General features: G+C 36.5%; 1 protein-coding gene across 1 annotated transcript in view; it reads left to right on the top strand.

The window, feature by feature from the left end:
• Positions 1-25,244, top strand: part of LOC120305487 (potassium voltage-gated channel subfamily D member 3) — a gene marked incomplete at its 3' end in the record, with an annotated part of 244,772 nt that extends 219,528 nt beyond the window's left edge. The window contains exon 3 of the mRNA XM_039337399.1: positions 25,082-25,244. Within this exon, the coding sequence (XP_039193333.1) occupies positions 25,082-25,244 (163 nt within the window). The remainder of the gene's footprint in view (positions 1-25,081) is intronic.
• Positions 25,245-26,341: the final 1,097 nt, after the last annotated feature.

Consider the following 26,341-nt stretch of genomic DNA (forward strand, 5'->3'; position numbering starts at 1 on the left):
GTATGCAAATCATATGCTTTTTCACTTAGTGGCAGTCTTCTTCAAGTGATCTGAATTATAACAAATTTACTTTGTTATCAGACTGTTTGAATGAGCTGATTAAATGCAATGGCTAAAACATCCTCAATTTTACAACTGTCATATCAGCTCAAAACTCCCAACAATTCCTAGCCAGTGATTGTCAATATCTGAGATCTTCATTTTATCAAACACACAAGAAATTTAGAAAACTTTCTTAGCAATCTCTACTTTCCCACTTGCTGACATATAAATTCAGGGTTGCTAAATTAAGGATTCCATCATTGGTTGCCTCTGCTGTGTATCACTACAGAGAAATTAATCCTGAGTTTTTATTTTCTTTGGAATCATTCATTGCTATTCCTTTTCCAGTATTTTAAAGCTTAAGATGATCATACTGATTGCCTGAAAAAATCTTTGATACGAAACTAAATTTGAAATTCCTTGTGCTCAGATTATTCATGAGTCCCAATTGCCAGTCTGGCCAGTTGAGCTAATTAATCTTCCACTCCAAATAACTTTAGGATTTGCCAGGCAAAGGATACTAAAAGGCCTCAATCAGTACCCCTTAGTGTCATGCTAATTAGCATGAACAAAGAGGCAAAACTGCTATTGTCTTAGTATTTGGGAAAGCATTACATGCACAACATTTCCACTGTAATAATACTGGTGTAACTTCACTGAGGTAGTGACTTCAAATGGCACAGGTAGATAATATTATTTAATTTCTGAGAAGAAGGTAGGGTTGTAGGCAAAAAAATCCTCTGATTTATTTGCTATGTATGTGAAATGGGAGGATACAATTTCCTGCTCATTTCTTTTACACCTGGAGAAAAATGAATAAGACAATTATAAAGTAAAAGACTCCTGTGGGATTAAAGGTTAGATTTTCAAATGTTTTCTTGCTGGATCCCAGTAAAAAAATTAATTTGCTTCTTGCATTAAGAATGATGCAAGCTATTCTGCAAACTGTAAAAACAAGACTTTAAATGGCGATCTTTCTGAGTGATTGCCTTGATCATTTTTATAAAACTAAAAAAATCCTATTTTATTTCATATGGCTACAGACTCTCTATACACTACTCCATTATTTAGATTCACTTACTCCTTTTTAGACCTCAGTAATTTTAAGAGCCTTGATTCCTTCCATCCTTTTCTCCAATTATATTTTTCTTACTAATTGTCTTAACTTTCCAATCTTTCTTGCAGCCAAGTACTGCCTCAAATATTTTTATGTTTCAAATATTTGCTTAAAATAGGTATATCCAGTTCATATTGTGGACAATTCTAATGCTTTATGAAAAATGATCCATGAAGAAGAGAGGAGGAGTTCATGGCTAGGAATGGCCACCAAAAAAAGATGCATTTTTAAAAGGCACTTAAAACAGGTCAGTACTGAGACTTGGCATGATACCAAGAATGGTATACCATTCTAGTATATCATAGAGGGCATTCTACAGACACTTGGAATAGAATAGGAGAAAAAAAATAAAAGATCTAGACTACTACTAGGCTCTGAGTAATGGGCCAAAATGAACAGGATGAAATTTAACAGAGAGAAGTGCAAAGTTCTGCAACTGAGGAGGAAAAAAAATGAAAGACGTAAATATTGCAGTTGGCTTGGCAAAATATATGTGAAAAGGTCTAAGTCTAAGGTCTAAGTCCAGATCACCAAAACAAGTCTAAGGTGGAAGCTAATCAGCTAATAATATGATCTGAGACATTTTTGTTCCTAAATTTGTATCACAAGTTAGACATGAGCCAATAGTGAGATGTAGCTAAAAAGACAAATGCTATTTTGAATGCATTCATAGGAATATAAGAGTCTAGTTCATAAGAAGAAATTCTTCCCATCTATCTTACTGTGCTCCAATTCCATTTGGAATACTATATCCATCACACTTCAAAAATGACAGTGAGAAATTGAAGAAACTTCAGAAAGGGTCTACCAAAATAGCAAGGGAACTGGAAACCAAGGCCTATGAAGAATGGTTAAAGGATCTGTGTACATTTAGCCTACAGAAAAGATGACTAAGAAGATATATTTATTTATATTAAGTTATATTGCCACCCATTGTGCAAATTGAAATTTTGGACAATGAACATCAATTTCAAAAACCAACAAAGCAAGAAGGAGCTCCCCCCCAACACACACTAATAATAATAATAATAATACAGTAATAATACTGTATAATAATAGCAATAAGAAAGAAGTCACATTAACAGGCTCCATATCTCATGCCCAAGATAATATCCAGAACTTCATAGATTTATGAAATACCAGTAGGGTTGTGCCAAAGCAAAGCTTGGAGAATATGGTGTTCACTATTGTTGTGACTGTGATGGAGAGCCATATTACCTGGGTCCTGTCAGATGGGACTAGAAACATGCCCAGTCTGCTTGATCTAGTGAATTGAGCAGAAAAAATTGGAGAATGACAGTCCCACAAATAACCCAGTGATGATTCCCAGGTCATTTCTTATGCAGCAGATTTTGCAGGCACTCCATAATTGCTCACATGGTTTTTATTTTCTATATGAGACCTGAAAACATCAAAGTTCATATTACCAAAAAAAAAAGTCTAAGATGGAAGCTACTCAGCAAATAATATGAGCTGAGACATTTTTGTTCCTCAATTTGTATGTTTTTTCATTAAGCAGGCAGTTCAACTTGAGTAGTAGATTTAGGGATACTGTTGAAGAACAGTATTCTCTAATAGCATCCCTAAACAGTATTTGTATTTTTCTTTTATATTTTTATTGTGGTAAATGTGGGTTTTCTGTACAAGCAACAAATCTTCTTCGACTATTTCTATTTGCTTTCAGTATATTAATAGGATTATTATCAGCATTACGGAATTGTTTGCAATAAATTATTTTTGCATTAGAGCAGCGGTTCTCAACCTGTGGGTCGCGATCCCTTTGGAGTTCCAATGGTCTTAGGAACTTAGTCTAAGATACACGGCAGTGTTCTTTTGCATCTCGACAGCTGCATCCACCTCAGGATTGGGGAATAGCTTTAAGTTTAAAGGCTCTCCGTGTGGTCCCGGATGTCCTTTGGCTGAATTGAACAGGAGCGCTTTTTCCAGGGAAGCCTTTTCGCAACCGAGCTGGTCTCTCCTTGTATTCTGCAGAGGAGTCGGCACGACTTTGCTCGGCTTTGTCCCACAAACCACGGAAGGTCAGCTTAATCCGAATGCTTCCCGGGTGCAGGAAGGCACCGAGTGGTGCTAACCAGAGTCGGAAACTTCCTCCGCTGCCCCGATCGCTAGTTCTGGTGGGAACTAGTGGGAATCACCTGCACTAGATGGGAATGGCACATCCGGAGGGGAGCAGAGAGCCCCGGATTCCGTGTGGGCCCAGCAGAGCCAAGCAGAAGGGAAAGCCATTGATCTTCATTCAGGCAGGCCCGGAGTTCTCTGAAGGACATTCGGTTTCATTCTGGCTTGAGGAAGCCTCGCTCCCTCAGGGGGATCGTGATTTCTGGCAAGCAGCCAGTTATCAAAGCCTGGCTTCTTACTATCCTCCTACCGCCCTGTGGATGCATCCCCCCAACTCTGAGCCCCCTCCTCTCTTCCATCCTTTACTTCTTGCCCTGCGGTGTGGTTGGTGCCTTCCGCTTTTCCTCGACGGCTAAAGACAATTTTGCTCATTCAGAGCTTTTTCCTCTTTCCCCATGGCAGCTGATTTCCCCCCCCTTGTCCCCTCCTCCTCTAAGATCCCTGCAGCCCTCCATAATACAGCACGTACTTTTTGATTCCTGCTACTCAATCCCTCCTCCCCCCCCCCCCTTGATGGCTTCCTACTTGTGGGATTCAGGGGAAGGGAGCACCATTTCATGACAGGTGGGAGAAGGAAAACTGGTCCAGGCAGTGAAAAGGGAAGAGATCAGAGAGGGAGGGCTTTGGAGATGAAAGCTGCTTTGGGTGGATGTTTTCATCTGCAGCATGTGTTTCCCTTTCCCCTCCTGCCTGCCTTTTCTCTGTTTCCTAGTGTGCCTCTGGAAAGCCGGGAAGGGGGGAGCAAAATGAATCTGCTCCTAGTGTGGAATCAAGAAGCTCCAAGGGCCTTTTCTTGCAGTTGCTGCAGTAATATCCCCCATTCTTCCTGCCTTGGCTGCTGCACCAAAAGCAGTTGATTATTGCTCAGTGGAACCAGCAGTGGGGTGGGAGGAAGGAATGGATTTCTCTTCTGCTGCCTCTGCCTCAGTGGACAAGACCTTCTTCCAAAAATCTCTCCTAAGATTCTGGCAGGCACAGCTCCAGAACCGAGCTATGCTGGCTCAGGAATTCTGGGAGTTGAAGTCCACGAATCATAAAAGAGCCAAGGTTTCCCTTCTGCCTTCTTCAGAGAAAGAAGCTCTGACATCATTAGGATCAATTGTCCTGGAAAGGACAGGGGTCCTCTTCCACACTCTCAGTGAATTTCAGCTGGAGGTAGAAAAACGGGCAGTGGCTCAGGCTGAAGAGGCAAATTGTGTGGGCCACATCACACACATGGAGAACAAATGTCTACAATTTTAGCTCCCCTTGAGTATCACCTCAACTAATTCTTATTTTCTCCCACCATACACAATCATGTTAATTTTTCACAGGTCATGCTTAATCTAATCAGGCAACTTCAAGGGCTCATTTAAAGAAGAGAAAAGGTCAGGTGTCCCTTCAGAGCCATAAGTGGAGCAGCTGAAGGTGTGATTCGGCACCCATGCTTCAAGACAAAATTTCATTTATTTGTAATTAGAAATAAATATTTCACAATATATAATTACATATTGTTTTTGTGATTAATCACTATGCTTTAATTATGTTCAATTTGTAACAATGAAAATACATCCTGCATATCAGATATTTACATTACGATTCCTAACAGTAGCAAAATTACAGTTATGAAGTAGCAACGAAAATAATTTTATGGTTGGGGGTCACCACAACATGAGGGACTGTATTAAAGGGTCACGGCATTAGGAAGGTTGAGAACCACTGCATTAGAGCTATATATTTCTGTGGATCATAATCGGTGCAAAATTTAGAATTTAAACAATACATTTTAAGATTTAAAGACAGCATACTCTGTTCTATTACTTTAATATATGATTTGGATCTATATGATCTTCTCATGATATTATATTTCATAACCAACAATTTGACTCCCAACATTTTAAAAAGCAAATTAAAGATATAAGATACATATCTCTTGAAAGTATTGCTCTTGGAAAAAAAACAAGGTTTCTACATATTTTCAGAAAAAAAGCAAGGAGTTTCTACAAGATCAAGCTTAGCTTTTAATAATGCTGGTTTATCTAGATCTGCCTTATTTAAAAGATTGAATTGTCATATTCCAAGGCTTATGTAACTTATCTGTCATTTAATTCAGTGTGACTAAAAGTGAGAAAAAACTTGTAAATTATTTAACCTTTTTTATTTAAACCTCAGTTACAACACTGTGATTGTTAAGTGTTTGCAAGACTGGAATACAAAAAGTATGTCAGAGTATTTCACCTAAATATTTTTCTCTTCTAAATTAAACTCTTAAAAAGTTTATCCTATTGTACGTTGAAACAGATAGAAATCCAGTTAGAGCCAAATTGTGGAAAGTGGGGATACATTTCTGAGCTGTAACCACTGTTGCCAAGAGATGACAAAAAAGAAGAAAATGAACTGTACACAGACCACCTGTCATCATTGGCAGGATTTATGTTTCAGAAGAACTGCTTGGAAGCTATTAGATATTTAGAGTTCCGAGAAAGACTCCCAAGGTTCCTGAATATGCCAAATACCATAATACTTGATTTCAAGCACTAGAACATCTCTCATTTTAGTCCCAGTGTGACTCTATCAAATAAAGAAACAGGTTTATAAGACCTGTCATTGGCAGGTGAGCATGTAAAGACAGTCTTGGAATCCACAAACAGAGATTGAAAATGTACACATTTTTCTGGCCCCTGCTTTCCAAGATCCTTCTGTTGTCCCAAGATGCCAGAAGTTGAACTGAGAGATTCCTTAACTTCAAAATCTCTCTTTTGTCATAGAGATATGATTAACCATCTGGAAAAATAAAGGTCTTCTTTTTTGCTTTCTCTCTTGAGAAATCTAAAATGACCAGCCACATTTCTGAGAAACTGGCATGACAAAGATTTTACAATGCCATTGGAAGGTTTGAGCTGCATCTGTCTGGTTGAGATGTGCCAAGAATATGCTAGATGACCTCTGAAGTCTCTTTAATCGCTATGGACTAAAACAATCATGCAGTTAGGCTCTCAAAGATTTTGCAAAACTTAATTTCACTATACATTACACTACCATACTGGAAAAGCATATCCAGCATTTATCCAATGGTTGTCATGAGCATCATTCAAGTCTAGAACATAATATTTATTTCAAATTATCAGTGTATTATTAATAAACACTTATTAACAACAGCTTAAATCACTTATCTCTGTCAGATCTTAATAGAATGTAGTAATGCCTATTTACCCACAGTAGTAAATTCTTCAGGAAAAAAAAAATAGTTATTCTAATGAGATCTGAAAAATAGGAAATGTGTTGTTTTGGAAACTGTGAGGCATAAATTGATATGTAAATGCCAAAAAGATCTTTGGAAAATGATCTGTCAATCTTACTGTATCTCAGTAAAATATGTTAAATAAACAGTTTAAGAAGATCTATATTATCTCACCAAGCTCTTAATAAAAATAAATGCATCCAGTCTTTAGGGCAACCAAGTGGTAGTTTAAACAAAGCTCTGTAGAGTGACAAAATATAAAGTAGTTTCAGAACCAATTTCCCATATCCATACTAAGTCTTACAAAGGGAGAAGGAAAAGGATGGTCCTTCCAGGAAAGTATAGAACCACAGGTACCCCACCTCACCTGCTAAATAATCCCATCTTTTTGAATACAGATTTTTGGCATTAGGTGCAGGGCTTCCATGTCATGGATCTGATTTATTAGCTAAAAATTGCAGCAACCATGTAGAGTAGAAAAATCTAATCAAAAATTGTACTGTGCAAAGTCTTCATTATTTCTGCAGCTGCTAATGTCTCTACACTGTAGTTAAAGAGCTTTCAGCCTTTTGATTATCATTTTCTATTTTTAGGGGCTGTGCATGTTGCAGAGAGAGAGTGTGTGATAGAGAGATAATCATCAGAGAAGGCTGCTGGAAAAGCTATTTTTAGACCCCGATGAGTTTCTTAGCACCTTATTTATTATCAGCTGGAAGAGTTCAAATCTGTCCAGACAACTTCTCTGCTTAACTCAAAGTCCTGAGGAGGGGGGGGGCATAGAGAAAGAATAACAGTGAGATTTAAGTCCATTAATCTGGAATGTAATCATATGTCATGAGATGCATCTTGAAACTGAGAACAGTAATTTTCTTCTGAGGTCAGATTTTCACTAAAAAAAATTGATTTATTAAATTTGCAGCAGTTAGAAAAAAGAGGGAGAAAAGAATACTAAAGAATAATAGCACAAACAATATGGATGCCTACACTGAAAGAAAATAATTTTTACAATACAATGGGACAGTAGAAATAGACAATGTCCAGAATCATCTTAATGTGTGAATAGTATATACTGTAATATGGAAAGTAATCTGTGGAAAAAAGTACCTGAGCTATCATTTTCACATTATTAAAAAAATGGTAGGAGTTGCTCTGGAACGCTACCATTTGTCTATTCTTGACATGTAGAAGATCAAAGTCTGACCTGACACAACCCTCACATTAAAATAAAGAAGCTTTTAATTAATGTTAACTAAATGTGTCTTCTAGCACCCTTTCCCCACTTGATTCAAGAGATGATTCATTTACTCCACGTTTGTTTCAGGGAAAGTCTTTTATCTCTTGATAGCAATAATGATGGAGATTAACTTGAACCCTTTTATTCAGAAAAATATGGCATATGAACAACCTGTAAGCCATATCTTTATGCTACAATGGTGAACATTTTTTACTGTGCTATTTTTAGTCCCAGATATTTACGGTGCATTCATTTTGGAGGTCCTTGTTTGATGCCATAGCATAATATGAATCTATCAAAACAAAGCTGATGTTCCCTGCAGTTCTAGACAACAATAGGAAATGAATTGCCTTTAAAAAAAATTCTGAAGAACCCTTCAGTCAAAAAAAAAAACCCAAAACAAAACAAGAATGTTTTTATCTTGTCAGGGAAGCAATACGTTTTATATGTGTCTGTTTAGATGCAATAATACACTATATTTGGCTTGCATGGAAGCACTGCTCAAAGGAAGAAACCAGATGGGCCAATCCAGTCAGCCAAGAGTTTGTTTGCTTAACTCACCTGAAAGCCAATGTACCTGCATGCAGCAACCAGGCAGTTCAGCATACATAAAACATTATTTCCTACATGGTTCTGTTGATTTGTATTTCTGAAACAATCACGGTAATAACCACCTTTCAGTAGCATCTCAAATTGTGTCCAGTAACTAAAAGGATACCTTATGAACCCAATGGAATAAGGAATATTCTGGCCATATATTATCAATCAATCAATCAGAATAGAACTGGAAGGGACCTTGGAGGTCTTCTATTCCAAACCCCTGCTCAAGAAGGAGACCTAAACTATTTCAGATAGGCAGCTGTCCAGTCTTTTCTTAAAAACCTCCAAGCATCCACAACTTATGAAGGCAAGCTGTTCCACTGGTTAATTGTTCTCACTGTTAGGAAGTTTCTCCTTAGTTCCAGGTTGCTTGATTAGTTTCCATCCATTGTTTCTTGTCTTACCTTCTGGTGCTTTGGAAAATAAGTTGACCTCCTCTTCTTTGTGGCAGTCCCTCAAATGTTGGAATACTGTTACCATTATCATACCCTTAGTCCTTCTTTTTTCTAGACTGGCCTATGTTTTTGTCTTCAGGCCTTTAACCATCTTAGTTGCTTTTCTTTGCACTTTTTCCAAAGTCTCAACATCTTTTTTGTAATATGGTGAGCAAAACTGGATGCAATATTCCAGATGTGGTCTTACTAAGGATTTATAAAGTGGTACTAATACTTCACATGATTTTGATTCTATCCTTCTGTTTATACAACCAAGGATTGTATTAGTAGGTTGATATCATATTACTTTTTAGTATGATTCTGGAAACTGAAACTGTACGAGCACCATATTTCATATTTTCAGTTACAACCAGGGCTTTTTTTCTCATAGAATGCCCAGAACGGAGTTCCGGCACCTTTTTGGGATGGAACCTTATAGAGTAGGCAAGGCGGGTTGTATGATGTGTGTGAGGTCCAGCACTTTTTTTTTTTTTTTTAGAAAAAAAGCACTGGTTACAACTATGCAGGGTATACATTCTGACTGTGACTCCAGGAATGTGTAATGTTAATTGGAGGTCAACTGATTCCTCATTCTTGTTCCAGAAGCATTTAATGGGATAAAGGAGGAGAGGGGCATGACAAAATGAGTGTTGTACTTTTGGAATGCAAACTATGTCTCTTGCATTGGTACTGTGAGTCATTCTGAAGTTAAATCAAATAAATTAATGTTTTGTCAATAACAGACGCTGTTGGTTGCTGTCACTGCCCCTACGTCACTTGGAAGTATTATTTTCAAATGATGCTTAGTGGTATAAAAATTGCAAAACAATTCTATGAAAGTTAGTCATATATCACTAATGATGTCACAAGTGCTATCCAAAAGATATCCAAAACCTGGATTCAACAAGTCAAGGAACTGTTTTCAGTTGCATCCCAGCTGTCAATGGACTTAGATTAAGGAAGAAAAAGTGACAAGAACAAGTTGAACAAACTCTTACAGTATATGAAAATTGGTGGTGGGGGGGGAGAAAACAGGTTTTGTCTTGCTTCAAATGTTATGTAGCAAGTTATTAATGCAATTGAAACAAACAACAATTAAGAATAACTTTTCATTTGTGCACCATGATTGCCCACCAACATATAATAGCTTGACACTTTAGATTGAAGCATATTTCTCTCTCTCCTACATTTTTTAAGAAACCTTCCAGGTTTTGGTAATATATAACTTTTATTGGAAAGGCTTCCTTTATTAACAAACTGTGGGATACAAATCTGCTGGTTTTGCTTGATGTTCTTATTTGTTTTAATGCTTTAATAAATATTATATTACTTGGAATATATTTTCCTACCCTCATTTTTTTATTGAATTCTCTGTACATTGAAATATAAGTGTATGAATCATTGCATAGAAAATTTCTCTAACAGAGCAGAGTTCAAAGCTTAAGACAAAGTAAAATTCTGAGGAGATACAGTATGTATCCAGGAGTATGTATGTGTTAAGTATGCATAGGTGTGCCCCCACATCCATACAGGTAGTTCTCCCTTTATTGACCATAACTGAGATCGACAATTCTATTAGTAAGTGATGAAATTGTGAAGTAAAACATCACGTCAGTTTTATATCAGTTTTAACTTATTACCATGGACATTAAGTGTGATGTCATGTGACCACAACTTGCAAATTCCTGCCAGTGTTCTCACTGACTTTGCTTGTCAGAAGTCAGCTGTTAAGGTTGCAAATAGTGACCACATGACTGCAGGACACCGTGACCACCATGACCACAGGGATGCTTCCATGGCCACAATTTTGAACATCAGTCCTAAATCACTTATTCAGCATCATTATAACTTTGAATGGTCACTGAACAAGCAGTAGGTAAGCTAGAACCACATGTATAAACACACACACATATACACACAAACACTTCCATGTACATCTTTCCATCAGCAAAAGACTTCAATTGTAAAAAAAAAAAGTAACACAAATGTCTCCAATCCCTAACCCCTGCAGCCAATCCAGAAGGATACCATGCCTGATGGTTTCAAAACTGCCAAGAAGACCAAAGGGACCAGAACAATGCAGTATCTCCATCTAAATCCAGGCAGAGTCATAACCAATGCTATCTCTGTCTCAAACCCAGTTCTGAATCTAACTGATGAATCCAAATAATCCTTTTCCTCTAAGTTATTCTATAGCTGGTCCTTAAGCTATCTCAATTAGCTACCCATTTCTTTCTAATCTGTATGCAAGATCCCTAAGATCTAGCCATATCCATAAAATGCCATTGGTAGACCATCTAAATGTATATAGCTCTACAGAAGAAAGAAGTAGGAAGTGATCTAGTCATGGCAAAGGGTTTACTGTATGGTAATATCCTCCACATCCAGATCATGAAACTGTTTGGAAGTATCTAACATGTGACTAACCATGTGTGATGGTTGTCATGGAACCTATGAATTCCTGGACTCTATTAGACCCAGGCTCAGTTACATAGAAATTAAAGTCTCCCTGTACTACCCAATAGAGAGTGTCTACCACCTAACAACCAGGTCCAGAAACTCCAGAAGGGATCCTAAGGAGCAGCAGGGCAGCCAATATAGCAAAACAATTCCTAGTTTGTCCCTATACCTAATCAAACATGGGCATTTACACCAAACTACCTCTAAAAACAGTAACTCTGACCACAGAGAAGGTATCAAATAGATCACCTTCCCACCTCCCCAGTCCTGAAGTCAATGTTGATGCAGGACCCAAAAACTTGTTTGGGCAAATCTACAAGAGGGCAACATCAAAACCCTCCATCAGCCCAGGCGCAGTAATGAATGTGAACACTGTTGTTTGTTCACTACAAATTTATGGATGGACATGGCATTATCAGCCCCGGCTTAAGGCCAGCATCACAACAATTTGGCCCCCAGGCCCCCAAGTAGAGATAGCTCAGTTGGAAGAGGAGGCTACCACTTGATAACCCCAATTATACCTCACCCAGGGCAACTAACTGGAGATTCTAGCCCTGGTCCTCCTCCCACCCATATATTAATATTTTTAATAATTTGAATTACAGAAATATTTGTACCAAAGTCAGAGGATAATTTAGTATCGTAATATGTTTTTTTTCAATATTTGGCAAGAAATAGAGATAAGATGTAAATTTCTCATTTAGATGCATTGAAAAGAAAAAAGCAAAGGTCCAAGCTATCTATATTGGGCAACAAGCAAAAATTAACCAAAGGTGTGGGGACCCAAAAAATAGAATAGGCAGATTTATGCTAAGCTATAACATTTTGATCAACAAAATGTTTCATTTGGGTCCAGAAGCAGAACATTGAAAACTTTCCCTTGACTATTTTGATGTTCTTGACAAGGCTAGTTAGGTCCTCAGGTTGTTTATCATAAGACTTTTTTTTTATTTCCTAGCCACACTCATGAGACTATTGAATAAAATGTATGTTCATTGGTTATTTGGTTTATTTTTTCACAACAACAAAGATCTTTCCAAATGATTAGTTGCCTTCTAAAAACAAATAATTGGAGACTGGGTCTCTGGGTCTCCAAGTTATGACAGAAGGAGAAAAATTTAAAGTGCATTTGAGTAAGAAGATTCAATTAAAGCTCATTGAAATACAATATTTTTGAACACAATTTTCTCTTCATTATAGATGTTGTGTAACACAATTAGTCCTATAACTGATCTTAGATAAAAACAAGGGAGAAATGAATATATTAATTTTTGTGATTTTTTTTAATTTTCTAAAATAAGCTTTTAATTCACGTTTCAACATTAAAAAAATCCTACAGAAGTTCAAAAGCAGGAATATTAGGAACAATTAAAACTAATGTAGTTCAATAAAGTGTATATAATTAGAATGCTTAAAACCATAAACAGCTGAAAAGCTGCCATACAGAACAGTGCCTAACCATCTCAGGTGAAGGTATATTGGCTGCAGTGAATGTTTGGCAGAACAAGTTCGTTTTAAAACAAAACTATTACCCATCCACAAAAATTCCTCTAACAGGTCACTGACCTTGACAATGCCCTCACGGAATTGCTGCAGACATGATACTCTTAGAGCTTAACCTCTCCTAGCTCTTTATGTATCTATGAACTTAGGAGAAGTGTAACTACCACATTTTCAGGTGAACATAACACAAAGCTGTGATATTTATTCTATAAAGTCAAGTATTAAAACCATGTCTCCTAGATTCATATTTAATAAATTAAGAGACTGTAAAACTTTTGTTTTTATGTTCTATTGGCTACATTTTTAGCAATACAATTGGATCTTCCCATGGTATGTAGCATATTGGGCAGCTATTACCAATGAGGGGGAATTATTTTTCCTAATCATTTGTATAAACATGTCAATTAACAGAAAAGGCAAGAGCTGAAGCATGAAGCTGAAGCTGAACTGCAGAATAAAAAGGACAACAACTGAAACCTTGAGAATGTAAAACTGAGCTGACATCAGTGATGGGATTCAGCCAGTTTTCACCACTTCAGCAGAACTAGTAGCTAATTTTTTGTTGCACTGGCCCAGAATGGACTTCCGGTTGTTCACATATTTGAATCTCACAACTGGCTGACATCAACAGATTTAAGTAGAATTAGACATGGTTAGTGATTAAATAGTAGACTACACTGGAAAACTGAAATAAGTCCCAGAAGGCAATAGCAAATTTCTTCCAAGAAAATAAGATGAATGGGTCCATGAAGTCACTACAAGTTGATCTCCAGTTGAAGGAAATTTACTTTATTCCATTCATACAGGACACCAGTTAGACCAGTTGAGTATCATTCTTCCCCTGAGGAAACTGAGAATGAGCCAAAATTCACATCCATTAATTCTCATGGCATCAACTTTCAGGAAAATCATAAGGAAAAAATAAGTCGAATACTCTCTTTCAAGGAAACTTTTGTACCATTAACCATAGATATTTGACATAGTATGTGATATCTCTAGCAGCTGTCAAGGTTCCAGCCCTGAACTGTCCCTACAATTTGCCAACACTGAAGTTTAACTTTCTCCCTGATTAAACTCATAGGATCACCCTGATAAGCTTCAGAATAATTTAAAGCACTGTAGAAAAAACATTATTGTAGTTGAGAAGTTTTGGGCAAGTTGCACTCCTACTTTCTATATGCCAATGCCTCTGAAAACAATTTTTAAAAGCATCTTCTATCATAAGACTTGGAAAGAGTTACCAGATCGGCATGAACTTGATATGTTCTCATGCACAGTAGATCTTTGTTCCTAGGATACATAATGTAAAAAAAAAAATGGTTTTGGTCAATTACTGGGCTTTTCTACTCTGAGGATAATTAGAAAACTAGCCTTCATAAGAACAAGTTGGCTATTTAAAATTCCCTGAGGTAGTACATACAATGACAGGTCCTTTAATTTCACTGTGTTTAATCCACAGTTACAGATTTTTTTTAAAGATCCTCTACTTTGGAGACTAGCTTTATAGCACATCAAAGCCTGGTTCTCTCCTTTATTAGGAATTAAAGCTTCTCAAACTCAACTTGCAAATGCTTTGCTTTATCACACTGAATGAATCAACTTCACCCACAGATAGCCTAAAAACTGAAACCAAAATAATAGGAATGGATGAAAAAGTTTTACAAAGTTACATTTTAATTAAGAGAAACATGTTATCTATGACCTTGGTTTCAGATGTTTTAATTGGATTCGGAAGGGCTTGACTGTTCCCTTGAATTACCGTAATAAAATAAAGAAATCAGAGGTATGTTTTACTTCTTTAAAAAAAAACCAAGTACAATACGTAACAACAGTCCAAAGAATGCATTATCTTTGGAGATCTTGCAATATAGGCTATTAAGGTCCCAGTCAAGAAACCAAGGACAATGAGTTCTAGTCCCACCTTAGACACTTTGGGCCAGTAACTCTCTCTCTCAGCCAAACCCACCAAACATGATTGTAATGGTGGGGAAAATAAGAGGAGGAAGGAGTATTAGGTGTGTTCACCCCTTTGAGTTACCTATTAAGTAATAATAAAAAATCTAATAAATAAATAAATACATTTTAGAGCTATCATCTGAGACTGAATCTATCAGGCAACAGTTGTGTTTGCATGAAAATATTCAATACTTGCATAAGACTAATTTTTGTATTTCTTCACATTCACCTAAACAACAAAATTCATATTATAAAAACAGGAAATGAATGTGATGAATTTCTGCCATACTGTTCTTATATCAGTATCTATCATTATCTGCATCAATTCTGTAAATTGACCAAATAAACCTGTTTATTTTTGTATGTCTTTTCTCCACTACTGAATTTTGGGAGTTGAAGTTCATCCTGTCTTAAAATTGCCAAGGTTGAGAAACACTGCTCTAATGCATGAATCAAATTAATTGCAGGTAAGGACCCCCGTATTCAAGTCAGTAGAAGTACCCTACTGGATACTGACATTTTTGTGAAGCTGCCTGTACTCATTCCAGTTTTACACATTTATTTAGCTAGTCACTCTTTTCTCTCTCTTTTTCTGTCTCTGTCTCTCTCTCCCTCTCTGTCTCTCTTTCTCTCTCACACATACATACACCACAGAGACATTTTTAGGTTTTCAGCCATCCTCAATGTCACATGTTTCTCTACAAACTCCTTTTCATCTAATTTTCTTCAGGAAATGAAAATTTCTAGCACCACTCATTAGATAGAGGAATTCAGGTTCCATTTTATTTCTTTATTTTAAAAATAGAAGCAAACTATAACCACCTGGAGACTGTCCATAATGGGTGTCAAGGATGAGGAGAAAGCAGAATTGTGATCAAGGATTGGTCAAAAGGGGACTAACAGCCTATAAAACTGTAAGAGCCCATCCTAGTAATCTGTTAGAAAATTAAAACAATATAGTAGCTTTCAATAGAGGACTGATCTGCACATTTTTGGTTTACAGTATTTCTGTGGATTATCAGTTAACAGCTGTGATACCCATATGGAAATGAGAAATATCAGACTGTGCCATTCATAGTACCTCTGAAAAGTATTTATTCACTGCTTAACTGCCAGAGGGCAAAAGCTGAGTCTCTTTTGCTAGCATTTCATTTATAAACCCTCTCACCAAATCAAATAATCAAACAGCTGCAGTATTAAAGGGACACTGTGGGGAAACACATAATAAATAAATAAAAGTCCTTCAGTTTTTCCTTTGCAAATTGTTTTGTTTTCTGATATGTTTTATATTTTGTACCTTTACACAATTTACAAAAAGAAAATGTGTCTTTGCATTTGCTTAGGTCAACTATAGGCAATGTTTTGGCAAACAAGGACAGTGTTTGGACAATGATGTTACTTATGTACTTGGGTACAGATTGGATATTCAGGCCTGGGAGTTAATTGTGGGAGTCTTATTTTTTAAAAGGAACATTCAGCTTGTATGTACAGTTTGGGATTATACAGTAATAACTGCAAGCAATGGAACAATTACATACTGACCTGACTCTGAGGGCTCATTATAATACCAATCACCATTCACACCTACAAGTATGAATATGAAAAATTGGAAATGTCTCCCCACAAAAATGAGTTTTAGAATATAGTTTATGTCCCTTTCTACAGTCATATGCTTTTACTTTTCACACAGAAAATGGGCTTATTCCAAATCAGATCATTATTCTGTCTAATTAAACATTGTCTATATTTGCAAAGGTTGAACATACCTACCTTCAAAGCAAGTTCTCCATACCCAACTGCAACTTCTCTCCCAAAGATTCAGAGAAAACCCTTTTGCATAGAGTTCCTTTTATCACACATCAAAATTATTGTTCATAACATATATAAATTAAAACATCTGGATAGTGATATTTTGCAATCATAGAAGCATTTTTTTCTCCAACCAAAATGTGCAGATTCCAGAGCTGCATCTGAGATATATTTTTAAGCCCTCTAGCTTAGCTTGTCTTTTTTATTTAGAATTAGATAGGGATAGGGGGGACTGATAGCTGTATCACAACACTGAACATATTTTTTATCCCCAAATAATTTCTAAATGTTCTAAGAGCATTGCAGCTGTCTGGCAAATAATTCCAGTAAAATAATGATACCACTCTTGGATATCCACTTTCATTTAGAACTCAGTAATATTGCATTTACTGTGAAGCTGGCATTTTCTACTACCCATTTATTGACAATTTGCTTATTTTTGTGAACTATCTCTGCAATAACTCTTCTCAATGATGAAAGTTTTCTTTAAAATTAAGCCTAGTCACATCTAAGAAAAACATAGTATGTGTTTTTTTCCTTTGGTGGTCTAAGTCCTTAGGCTTTAGGTTTAAGCTCTAGATCCATCATATCTTAGATTTAAACACACACACCCAAAAGAGCTTTGTTCACAATTGCAAATAAAATACTTATTTTTCATATTAGGAAAGATTTTTTGATACAAGGTAGCTTTGAAAACTCAAAAGTCAATTCATAGCCTTGTTTATATTCTCAGGGGTGTCAAACTTGCAACATCACATGATGTGTCATGATGTATCACGACTTTTTTCCATTGCTGGCAATGGGGTGGGCACGGTTTCACCATGACGCATCCGGCAATATCTTGTCTTGGTGGCCCCTGGCTGCAGACATTGCACCTGGATGGTCTAATACCAGGATGGGACTGAAAGTGACCAGAAATATTAGAATTTAGGTTAATCATTATCTGTATGATTAGAAGTTAAACCTGAGAATCATTTGTATGTGCATCCATGTGGATGGATAGATACACACAGGGCTTTTTTTCTTATAGAACGCCCAGAATGGAGTTCCGGCACCTTTTTGGGATGGAACCTTGTAGGCTAGGCAAGGTGGTTGTATGACATGTGTGATTTCCAGCACCTTTTTTTTTTTTTTAGAAAAAAAGCACTGGATTCACAAATGTATTTTTTAAGCTAGGCACTCATAGTTCAGTGTGGAACATCTTAAAAATAATTTTCATGCACCTTTTCACTACAATAATGCAAGCATAATGTTAATTAGCCTCTGTTCTTCACCATTTAAATTCTCTGAATAAAATATTTCAAGGATGGTTATTAGGCCAAAAAGTGTTTTACAGAGATCAAACTTATTTCATCAAATATGTTGATTTGGAAGAAGTTACATGTGTTCAACAATATTTGCCCTCAAGAAAATACTTTTCTCTTTGACACTTTTGTCTCCTTTATTCATCTGTTCCTTATGCAATATCCAAATGACTGAGCATCATAGGAAACTGTTGGACATTGCCTGTAACCAATAATACTTTGTCTTTCTCATTAGATCTAAATCATTATGTGAATTGTGAAAAGTGCCCTCTCATGCTATAAAATACTTACCAGATCCATTTTCATTGCTGACTTTTTTTGTCTTGATTTTATTTTGATATGTTTCTGAAAATGGTGTGTTGTTTTTTTGTCCTAGCATTTTGTTAGCATTTTTGCTTATTTCTAAAATTCCATTTATATAGTTTCATATTACTTCAGTGCAATAGAGTTTTATTCTGATGCAGTTTAGTTTTTTTTTAATCTGTATTTTCTCCCTGCGTTTATCTGAAAAATGAAGAAAAAAAATATAACTTAGCTAAATGTCATCACTGAATATAATGTAGCTCACTTCTTTATTTTAGCCAGAGCTATGCAAGAGAATGGATAGTTATATACCTGTACTTCATAACTTCAAATATGACACGTACTGGAAAATAGCTTTGAATGGTTCTTTCTTCCAGTTTTAGAACTTTTTTTCCTCTTGAACATGTATGGGTAGGAGTCTTATTTTGTGCATGTTCACAGACCCTTACACATTTTAGAATTCCATGCAAAGGAATAGGGCTAAATACTGGCACAAATGTGCCCTGAACTCTTATGCTCCAGAAACGTATATTTTGCTTCATCTACCCTTGATTTACAAGGCTAATCAAGAGAGGAAATGACATGAATTTCATTCCTCTCTCATATCTTGGAGGGGGGGCTTCTAATCTGCTAATCAAATTACTTTCCATAGGTGATTTGTTGTATACCAAAATAAGTGTAATTCTCAAATATCCTCCTTCTCCGAATCTTTCTTGATCATGCAGTTTCCAGTCTCCTAACTGTAGGGATCTGAAAGAGATGGACTGCTCTGATCCCTGTTTAATCTACTTATGCTTCTATCCCTAGTCCTAATAATTTTTTGGCAGAAAATAATGCCCATTTCATCCACATTGAAGACCATATATTAAAATATTCTTTTATCATTCCATCAAAGTATTCACACACCCATGCATGCACACATGCACACACCCACAAACACCCACAAAAGCTTCTAGTTAGAGAATCTGATCTCAATGAACTTTGCAAATTGCTTCAGATGAGGAGATGGCAACACAACATTCACATATGTCTATGGCATCTCCAGATACCATACATAGCTTATTACAATTGAAGAAAAATGAATTGTTCTTTTTAAAGCCCCAAATCTCATGAGAAGGTACAGAAATGCCCATCATTTGAAAAAAGATGCTAACCTCTGCTCTAGATAGTTTCTGTTAAATACAATATTACCAGGTCATAACAATTTCCAAAATGGTAGCTTTGTTAGCTATTATAGCAAAATCTACAAAGAATATTAAATCTATAGTACATTTGTTTGCTCATTTATTATTTATGGATTTCTTACAGAAATAATCCACTTTTTCTCTCAGAAAATTAAGATGCAAACATGAGTTTCAGACCTTAACTTCCCAATAACAATCTTGGGAAAAATAACTGGCTCACAGTAACTAAGGTCAAATGGAAATTCATAATCAAATGGATCTCCTGGGTTGCAATCCAGCACTCTAAATACTGTGTCCTACTGGATCTACATCAGACTTAGATGATAAAACCAGTAAAACATACAAAGAAATCTGAAGAGTTTTCCACAATTACTATGAAGTGATTGGTCAGAATACCCCAAATCCTTTTGTATATGTTATAAAACTATTTCATGTTTAATAAAAAATAGTTTTGGCTGACTTTCAAATTACAATAGCAATGACTTATATACCACCCCATAGCACTTTTTAGCACTCTCTGAGCAGTTTACAGAGTCAGCACATCACCCCCAACAATCTGGGTCCTCAATTTACCAATGCTGGAAGATGGAAAGCTGAGTGAACCTTGAACCCCATAAAGATAGAACTCCAGGCTTTGGGCAGAGTTTCTCTGCAATATTGCATTCTATCCACTCTGTCACCAGGGCTCCTGATATTGTTGTTGTTCATATTCTTTTCTAATTATTTTTAGTTCTAATTGTTTAATGTATTAGTGAAAAATAGAAAATTATCCATAGATAATATTATCAATCAACTATCAACTGGATTTAGTTCAGTAAAAATAAGGTTGAATTTTAAAATAATTGCAAAAGGTTGAGGTTGAGAGAACAGTCTGATTAGAATAAGAACAACATATGAACATTTGCAAGATCCAATTCATTGCAAAACAAGCTTTGCACTCCAGTTAGAATGGATGAAAGTAGTAATCATTAAACAAGAATTTCAGTTTCTATAGTATGAAATGAGTCTGGTTACATTAAAACAAATATTCTGCACTATATCTAAAATTCTTGAAAAACTTCCTTTTCTATATCAGTATTCCTCATTGTTTGCACTGATAGTCACTCTCATGTTATTCTATCATAAATATATATCCAGTCCAATGCTTTATTTTGGTACAAAAGAGAATACAAATGAAGGCAGATATACATGTCCCAGGATAATCTGGGATAATCTGGGATTTGCATGATCCAGTCTGGATTGGTCATATTTTAGTGAGAGACAAGTTCCCTGAGGATGGGCTCCAGTATGAATCTGAAAGCTCAGAAGACTGAATCTCTGTCCCAGTGACCAACACAGATTGGATCCTGCAAAATAGAATAAATCATTCTATCCTGGTATCAGCAATAGTTGATACAGATAAAAATTAAATCAAAGAAACTCAGGAGATATATATATATATATGTAGGTCTTTGGTTGTTTGGGTTTTCTCCCGCGTAAATATATATATATCACTATACTTGGAGATCCTCTAGATCAGACATGCCAAACATCATGCAACATATCGGGACAATTTTACCATTGCCAGCAATGGAATGGCTGCGGCTTCCGGATGATGCGTCCGGCCCGTGGGCCGGCAGTTTGACACCCCTGCTCTAGATACAAGATAAGGACTGTAATGGTATGATTTTTCTGAGCAAACCTTTTTCTGGGCAAGATCAAGGCCTAAAATATTAGGGAAAATAAGAACCTCAAAGTATGTAAGACACATCATACAAGTGACCAGAGCTATTTGATCGTGAGGATTTTGAGGGTTTCTGTGCACTTAAATGACATTCCTATTAACACTATTCCATGCACTTTCAGCACATAGTCATGCTGGCACATGACCATGGAAGCGTCTTTGGACAACTCTGCCACTTCGGCTGTGAATTGGAGATGAATATCATCCTCTAGAGTCAGACGCCACTGACAAGGGAAACCCTTACCTTTCTATTTTAGAGCATTGTTCTTATACAAACTCTTCCAATTCCTTGCAACCTGATAGACATAATTTCACCAGAATTGTCTGGCATATAATACATTTTCAGGTCAAAAAGGCAAGAAAACATGATTTCAATTTTCTACAATCATGGTTAGAGAGGGTCCAGGCAGTCACTAAAAGGGCTCCCCAAGGCTACAAGCAAACTTGACCCATAATTGTCTGTTTCCAGAACAGATAGAAACAAATAGAAAAGAGGATTCTATACAACAGAGGTCCCCAACCTTTCTGGCTACGTGGACCAATAGCAGCAGTGGCAGCAGTGGTAGCAACCTAGCTACCGTGCATGTGCAAATAAAAAAGACTACACGTGGAGTACTGCATTCAATTCTGGTCACCGCACCAATATAAAAAAGAGGTTGAGACTCTGAAAAGAGTCCAGAGAAGAGTAACAAGAATGATTAGGGGAGCGGAAGCTAAAACATACAAAGAACAGTTACAGGAAAAAGATTTGTCTAGCACAGTGGTTCTCAACCTTTCTAATGCCGTGACCCCATAATACAGCTCCCCATGTTGTGGTGACCCCCAAGTGGGTGTGGCCACCAATAAGAGGGAGTAGGACAGCTAGGGAGAAGGGAAAAAAATGGCGAACAGCATGGTTTGGTGACCCCCGTGAAATGGTCATTCGACCCCAAATGGGGTCCCGACCCACAGGTTGAGAACCACTGGTCTAGCAGCTAGCTAATGAAAAGAAGGACTAGGGAGACATGATAGCAGTGTTCCAGTGTTCTTTTGTTCATTCAAATTGTTTTTTTCTTTAATTTATAAGATATATTTTCAAAAAGAATAATATTTATACATGGATAAATAATTAGGTTGCACAATTAATGCTTAATATAACATTTATAAAAGATGTGAAGCAGAGTATATTGTTTTCATATTAAAGAAAAAATATATGAATTTGAAGCCTAACAGCAAAATCTCCACTATATTATTATTTATCATGGTTAGAAGAAAAAGAAACAAAAAATCCTAAAAGCAATATAAATATTTAATTTTTGATGTTCTCCAATTGATTTACAATGTATATTGATGTAAGCTTTAAAACTCATATTCTAAGTATTGACATTCAGTAGAATTTTTTTATTTCTCTTTCTTTATCTTTTAAAAGGAAGTATGACATATGGATGCATATGCAATCTTAAGAAAGTTAAACAGTGTTCATTTAATAGTTATATAATATGACTGGAAAAAATGAATAAAAGGCTTCTTCCAAGAATTTTTTTCTGCTGTGTCTGTTTTATAAGACATACTATTTCCTATGCTTTTAAATACTATTGATCCAAGCAGAGAGGTGCTTCAGTTTTCTAATACAGAGCAATAGTAAATCTAGAAGGTATGAACTAATTTGTATTTTACAATGGTCTACAAGTCCTGGGGAATGTGGTCAGTAAACTGATAGTTATACTTTTATAAAGAAGTATTAAACATTTGTATAAGCATCCCAAAAACCTTTCAGCAAAACCAGGCACTGATTATAAACCCTTGAGAGAAATCCGGATAATATATTACAGATTGAGTATGGTGTAATGTCACTGATACATTATTTTTGTAGTTAATTCTGAGAGTATTTATATTGCTGGAAGATTCTGTCCTCTAATTCTTACAGCAGTACTTGACCTTATACTTCTCATGATCTGGAAAGAAAGATCCACACTTGATTTTGAAGATTGTCCAGCCAGTGGATTGGTGTGTTATTGGTCCTTCTGTCCTGCCATAAGATTAACTTGAAAGGTGGTAATGAAAAATATGTTGTGTTAAACAAACCTTTCAACATTTAATATGTTGTACTTATTTCACTACTACCAAGTATTGTGGAAGAGCACAACTCTGAAGAAAGAATGCAAAAATAGCTAGCTAAACATCCACTTAGCCCTGGGAAAAAAGAGTGGGCAAAAAAGAAACTTGATTCTTTTTAGCAAAAGAGGCATTGGGAGGAAACTTTCAGATTTTAATGATTTTGTTATTACATCAAACAACAATGAATTAGTGTGCTATGTGTTTCTTGACCTAGTCTACCTCAAAATGCTGGCATTGGAATGACAACAAAAGAATTAATCTTACAATGTATTTTAAAATGTGCATTTGTTTTTCACTACTTTCAGTCAATTAATAGAGATATACCTCCAAGTCTTACATAATAATAATTCAGTTTAATTTGTTGTATATATTTATCTTGAACTGAAATAATTCTATTCAGAGTTGGAGTCACTTGATTTGGTTCAATGCAGTAAACCTATCTAGAAATTTAATCGAAAAATTCAGTGGAGGCAACTGAACATTGAACTATTACCTGAAAATGGAATTATATTTTTGTTTTGTGCATTTTTGCTTATATTAATGTTGTACAGGTCAGTAAGTATATATGGGGGTGCATTTAGGTTTTTAAAAAACTCTAGACCAGTGGTGGCGAACCTATGGCACGCATGCCAAAGGCAGCATTTAGAGCCCTCTCTGTTGGCACGTGAGCCACTGCCACCAGCAGCAGGTCCATCAAGCCGCCACTGCCACCTGGAGCAGGAGCCCCACCCAGCACAAAGGCAAAGCAGCCGACTAGCAAGCTAGAGTAGAGATGGTAGAGCAGAGGTCACCAACCATTGTCGATTGGTGGACTGGAAGAAAAGGGAGGGGGAAGCATTTTACATGCGTGCATGTGAGCACAGGACCGCGAGCATGCATGTGCTGCAAATGGGGTGGGGCTAGTGCTTGCATGATACTCACTAGCCCTGCCCTGTTCTTGCGTGGTGCAGCACCTTGTATCTGCATCCCATGGCATGGCAGCCCATTTTTTCGCCCCTGGTTTCTGCATGCCAAAGGTGGCACTCAGAGGTGCCTCCCTGCCCCCCTCTCCGAGGGCACCACAATGCTGATGTGGCCCTGGCACTTTGCGATAAATAAGTGGGTTTTGGGTTACGGTTTGGGCACTCGGTCTCTAAAAGGTTCGTCATCACTGCTTTAGACATAAAGCAGTCTCAGTGACTTTTGAAAGTAACTGAAAATTGTAACATATCCCTTGGTTTAGAATTCATGAAGCTAAAAAAAAGTCATCTCATTTTTGCCAAAAACTAGATTCAGAGTGGCTTGAGGAAAAGCAGGTAAAAGCTTATATAGCACATCCATCATCATGAATGTGTTGTTAATGTAAATAAAGCAAATATGGGATAATGCATCATATGTTGTTTTTACAGAGCTCAAGATTGCTTTTATATCTTGGGCCACAGGGGTTTATTCTGCAGAAGTTCTAAATGGAACATCTGATGGAGCAGGTTGTTGCCTAGGTAAGCTCTCGTCATACTAAATGAAGACAAGCTAAGATTCAATAAAGAATGTAGGAAATTTAAAGTAAATTTAAGCAGAACTTTTTATGCTAGCAGAGTGTTCAGAGAGCTTCCCATATCCAATTTAGGCAATTTTGGGGAGTTAATATGAATCAGTACAAGCCTCCAGATTGCATTTGAGTGCATTTTCTCTTATAAAATCCCATCAAATTCTTGTGGAATCTCAGAATTCCATAGAATAGATTTAAAAGCCTGCTCTACATCAGTGTTTCTCCACCTCAGCTGCTTACTGTGTGGATTTCAACTCCCAGAATACCCCATGCTGGCTGAGGATTTCTGGGAGTTGTCGTCCACACATCTTAAAGTTGCTGAGGTTGAGAAGCATTTCTCAAGATTATCAGATTAGCCAGTGTTTACATGTGCTTTGCTTTGTATTAACACTGCTATTTTATTTGTCTCCTTTTTTGCCCCATACCAGTTATGGAGATATGGTGCCCAAGACAATTGCTGGCAAGATATTTGGTTCCATTTGTTCACTGAGCGGTGTGCTTGTCATTGCCCTTCCTGTCCCAGTTATTGTTTCCAATTTCAGCCGAATTTATCATCAGAATCAAAGAGCTGACAAGCGACGAGCACAAAAGGTAAGATATCTGAAAACTACAATAAACATACTTTAGTCTGATTCTACTTACACTAGCTTGCATTGGTTTTTCTATGAATATTATGCATTCATTATGATATGAATGGGGCATCCAGAATAAGTTATCACCTTTAGTCTGTTTTAGGAATTCAGGTTTTATCTCCCTTACACCTGTTTTGTTTTTGTTTTTTTCTCTTAACAAGGTTAATTTGTTCAGGCAGAAAGATCCTAAACAGAAGCATAAATCTCTGAAAACACCTCAGTTGCTGTGGCAGTCATAAAGGTGAACTCAGGTGTTTTGTATCTCTTATCATTATAATTATCATAATTACTTAACATCAAATTCTGAAGTGTCACAATTTTCAGTTAATGAATGTGAAAGCAAGCTATACTAGTGTCAGGTAGAGTTCCCTAAAGCTCTGGTTGCCTTTACATTTTCTCACAATAGGAAGATTAAATAAAACTTAGTCATGATAAGTTGGTATGTGAGAGTTTTGTGCATTATTTTGGAATTTGGATCTGTCTTCTGCTCACACATATCTCCCACTGTGCTTCTTCAGAACTGAGTCAAATTATCCGTCACCCCACTGGCCTTTATTTCATTGTTCAAATCTTCAGATTATATCCATCATCTGAGGTAAGGTGGTTAGCCACTCTGAAAAAGTATTTATCTTTATGCCATATCCAAATGTGCATCTTCAGGTTCTGTGGTATATGACCAATTTTCTTAAGATTCAAAGTGTACACCTATATAGCTACATAGCTCAAGCTACTTTTCCGCTGGCGAAATATTTTGTTCTACTGGAATAGAGACTAATATTTTGTTCTGCTGGAATAGAGAATTTAGTGGTGATCCCAATACTGACTTTGTTAGAATAGAGTCTGACAAGGACAACGAAGATGGGACAGGAACTTAAGAATGTATCTTGTGAGAACAATCTGAAGGAACAAGAAGTTTAGTTTGGAGATAAAAAGACTGGGCCTGAGATCAGGTATGTAAAAAGGTGCCATAGCGAAAATGATCTGGGACTAGGAAGAGAAATAATTAATTTACTTGAAGGTGCTTACTTCTTGTTCAGATTTAAGTTTTGTACAGCA

Source organism: Crotalus tigris, unplaced genomic scaffold (genome assembly GCF_016545835.1).
Source record: "Crotalus tigris isolate CLP2741 ecotype Arizona unplaced genomic scaffold, ASM1654583v1 scf7180000017677.1119895, whole genome shotgun sequence".
NCBI lineage: Eukaryota > Metazoa > Chordata > Lepidosauria > Squamata > Viperidae > Crotalus > Crotalus tigris.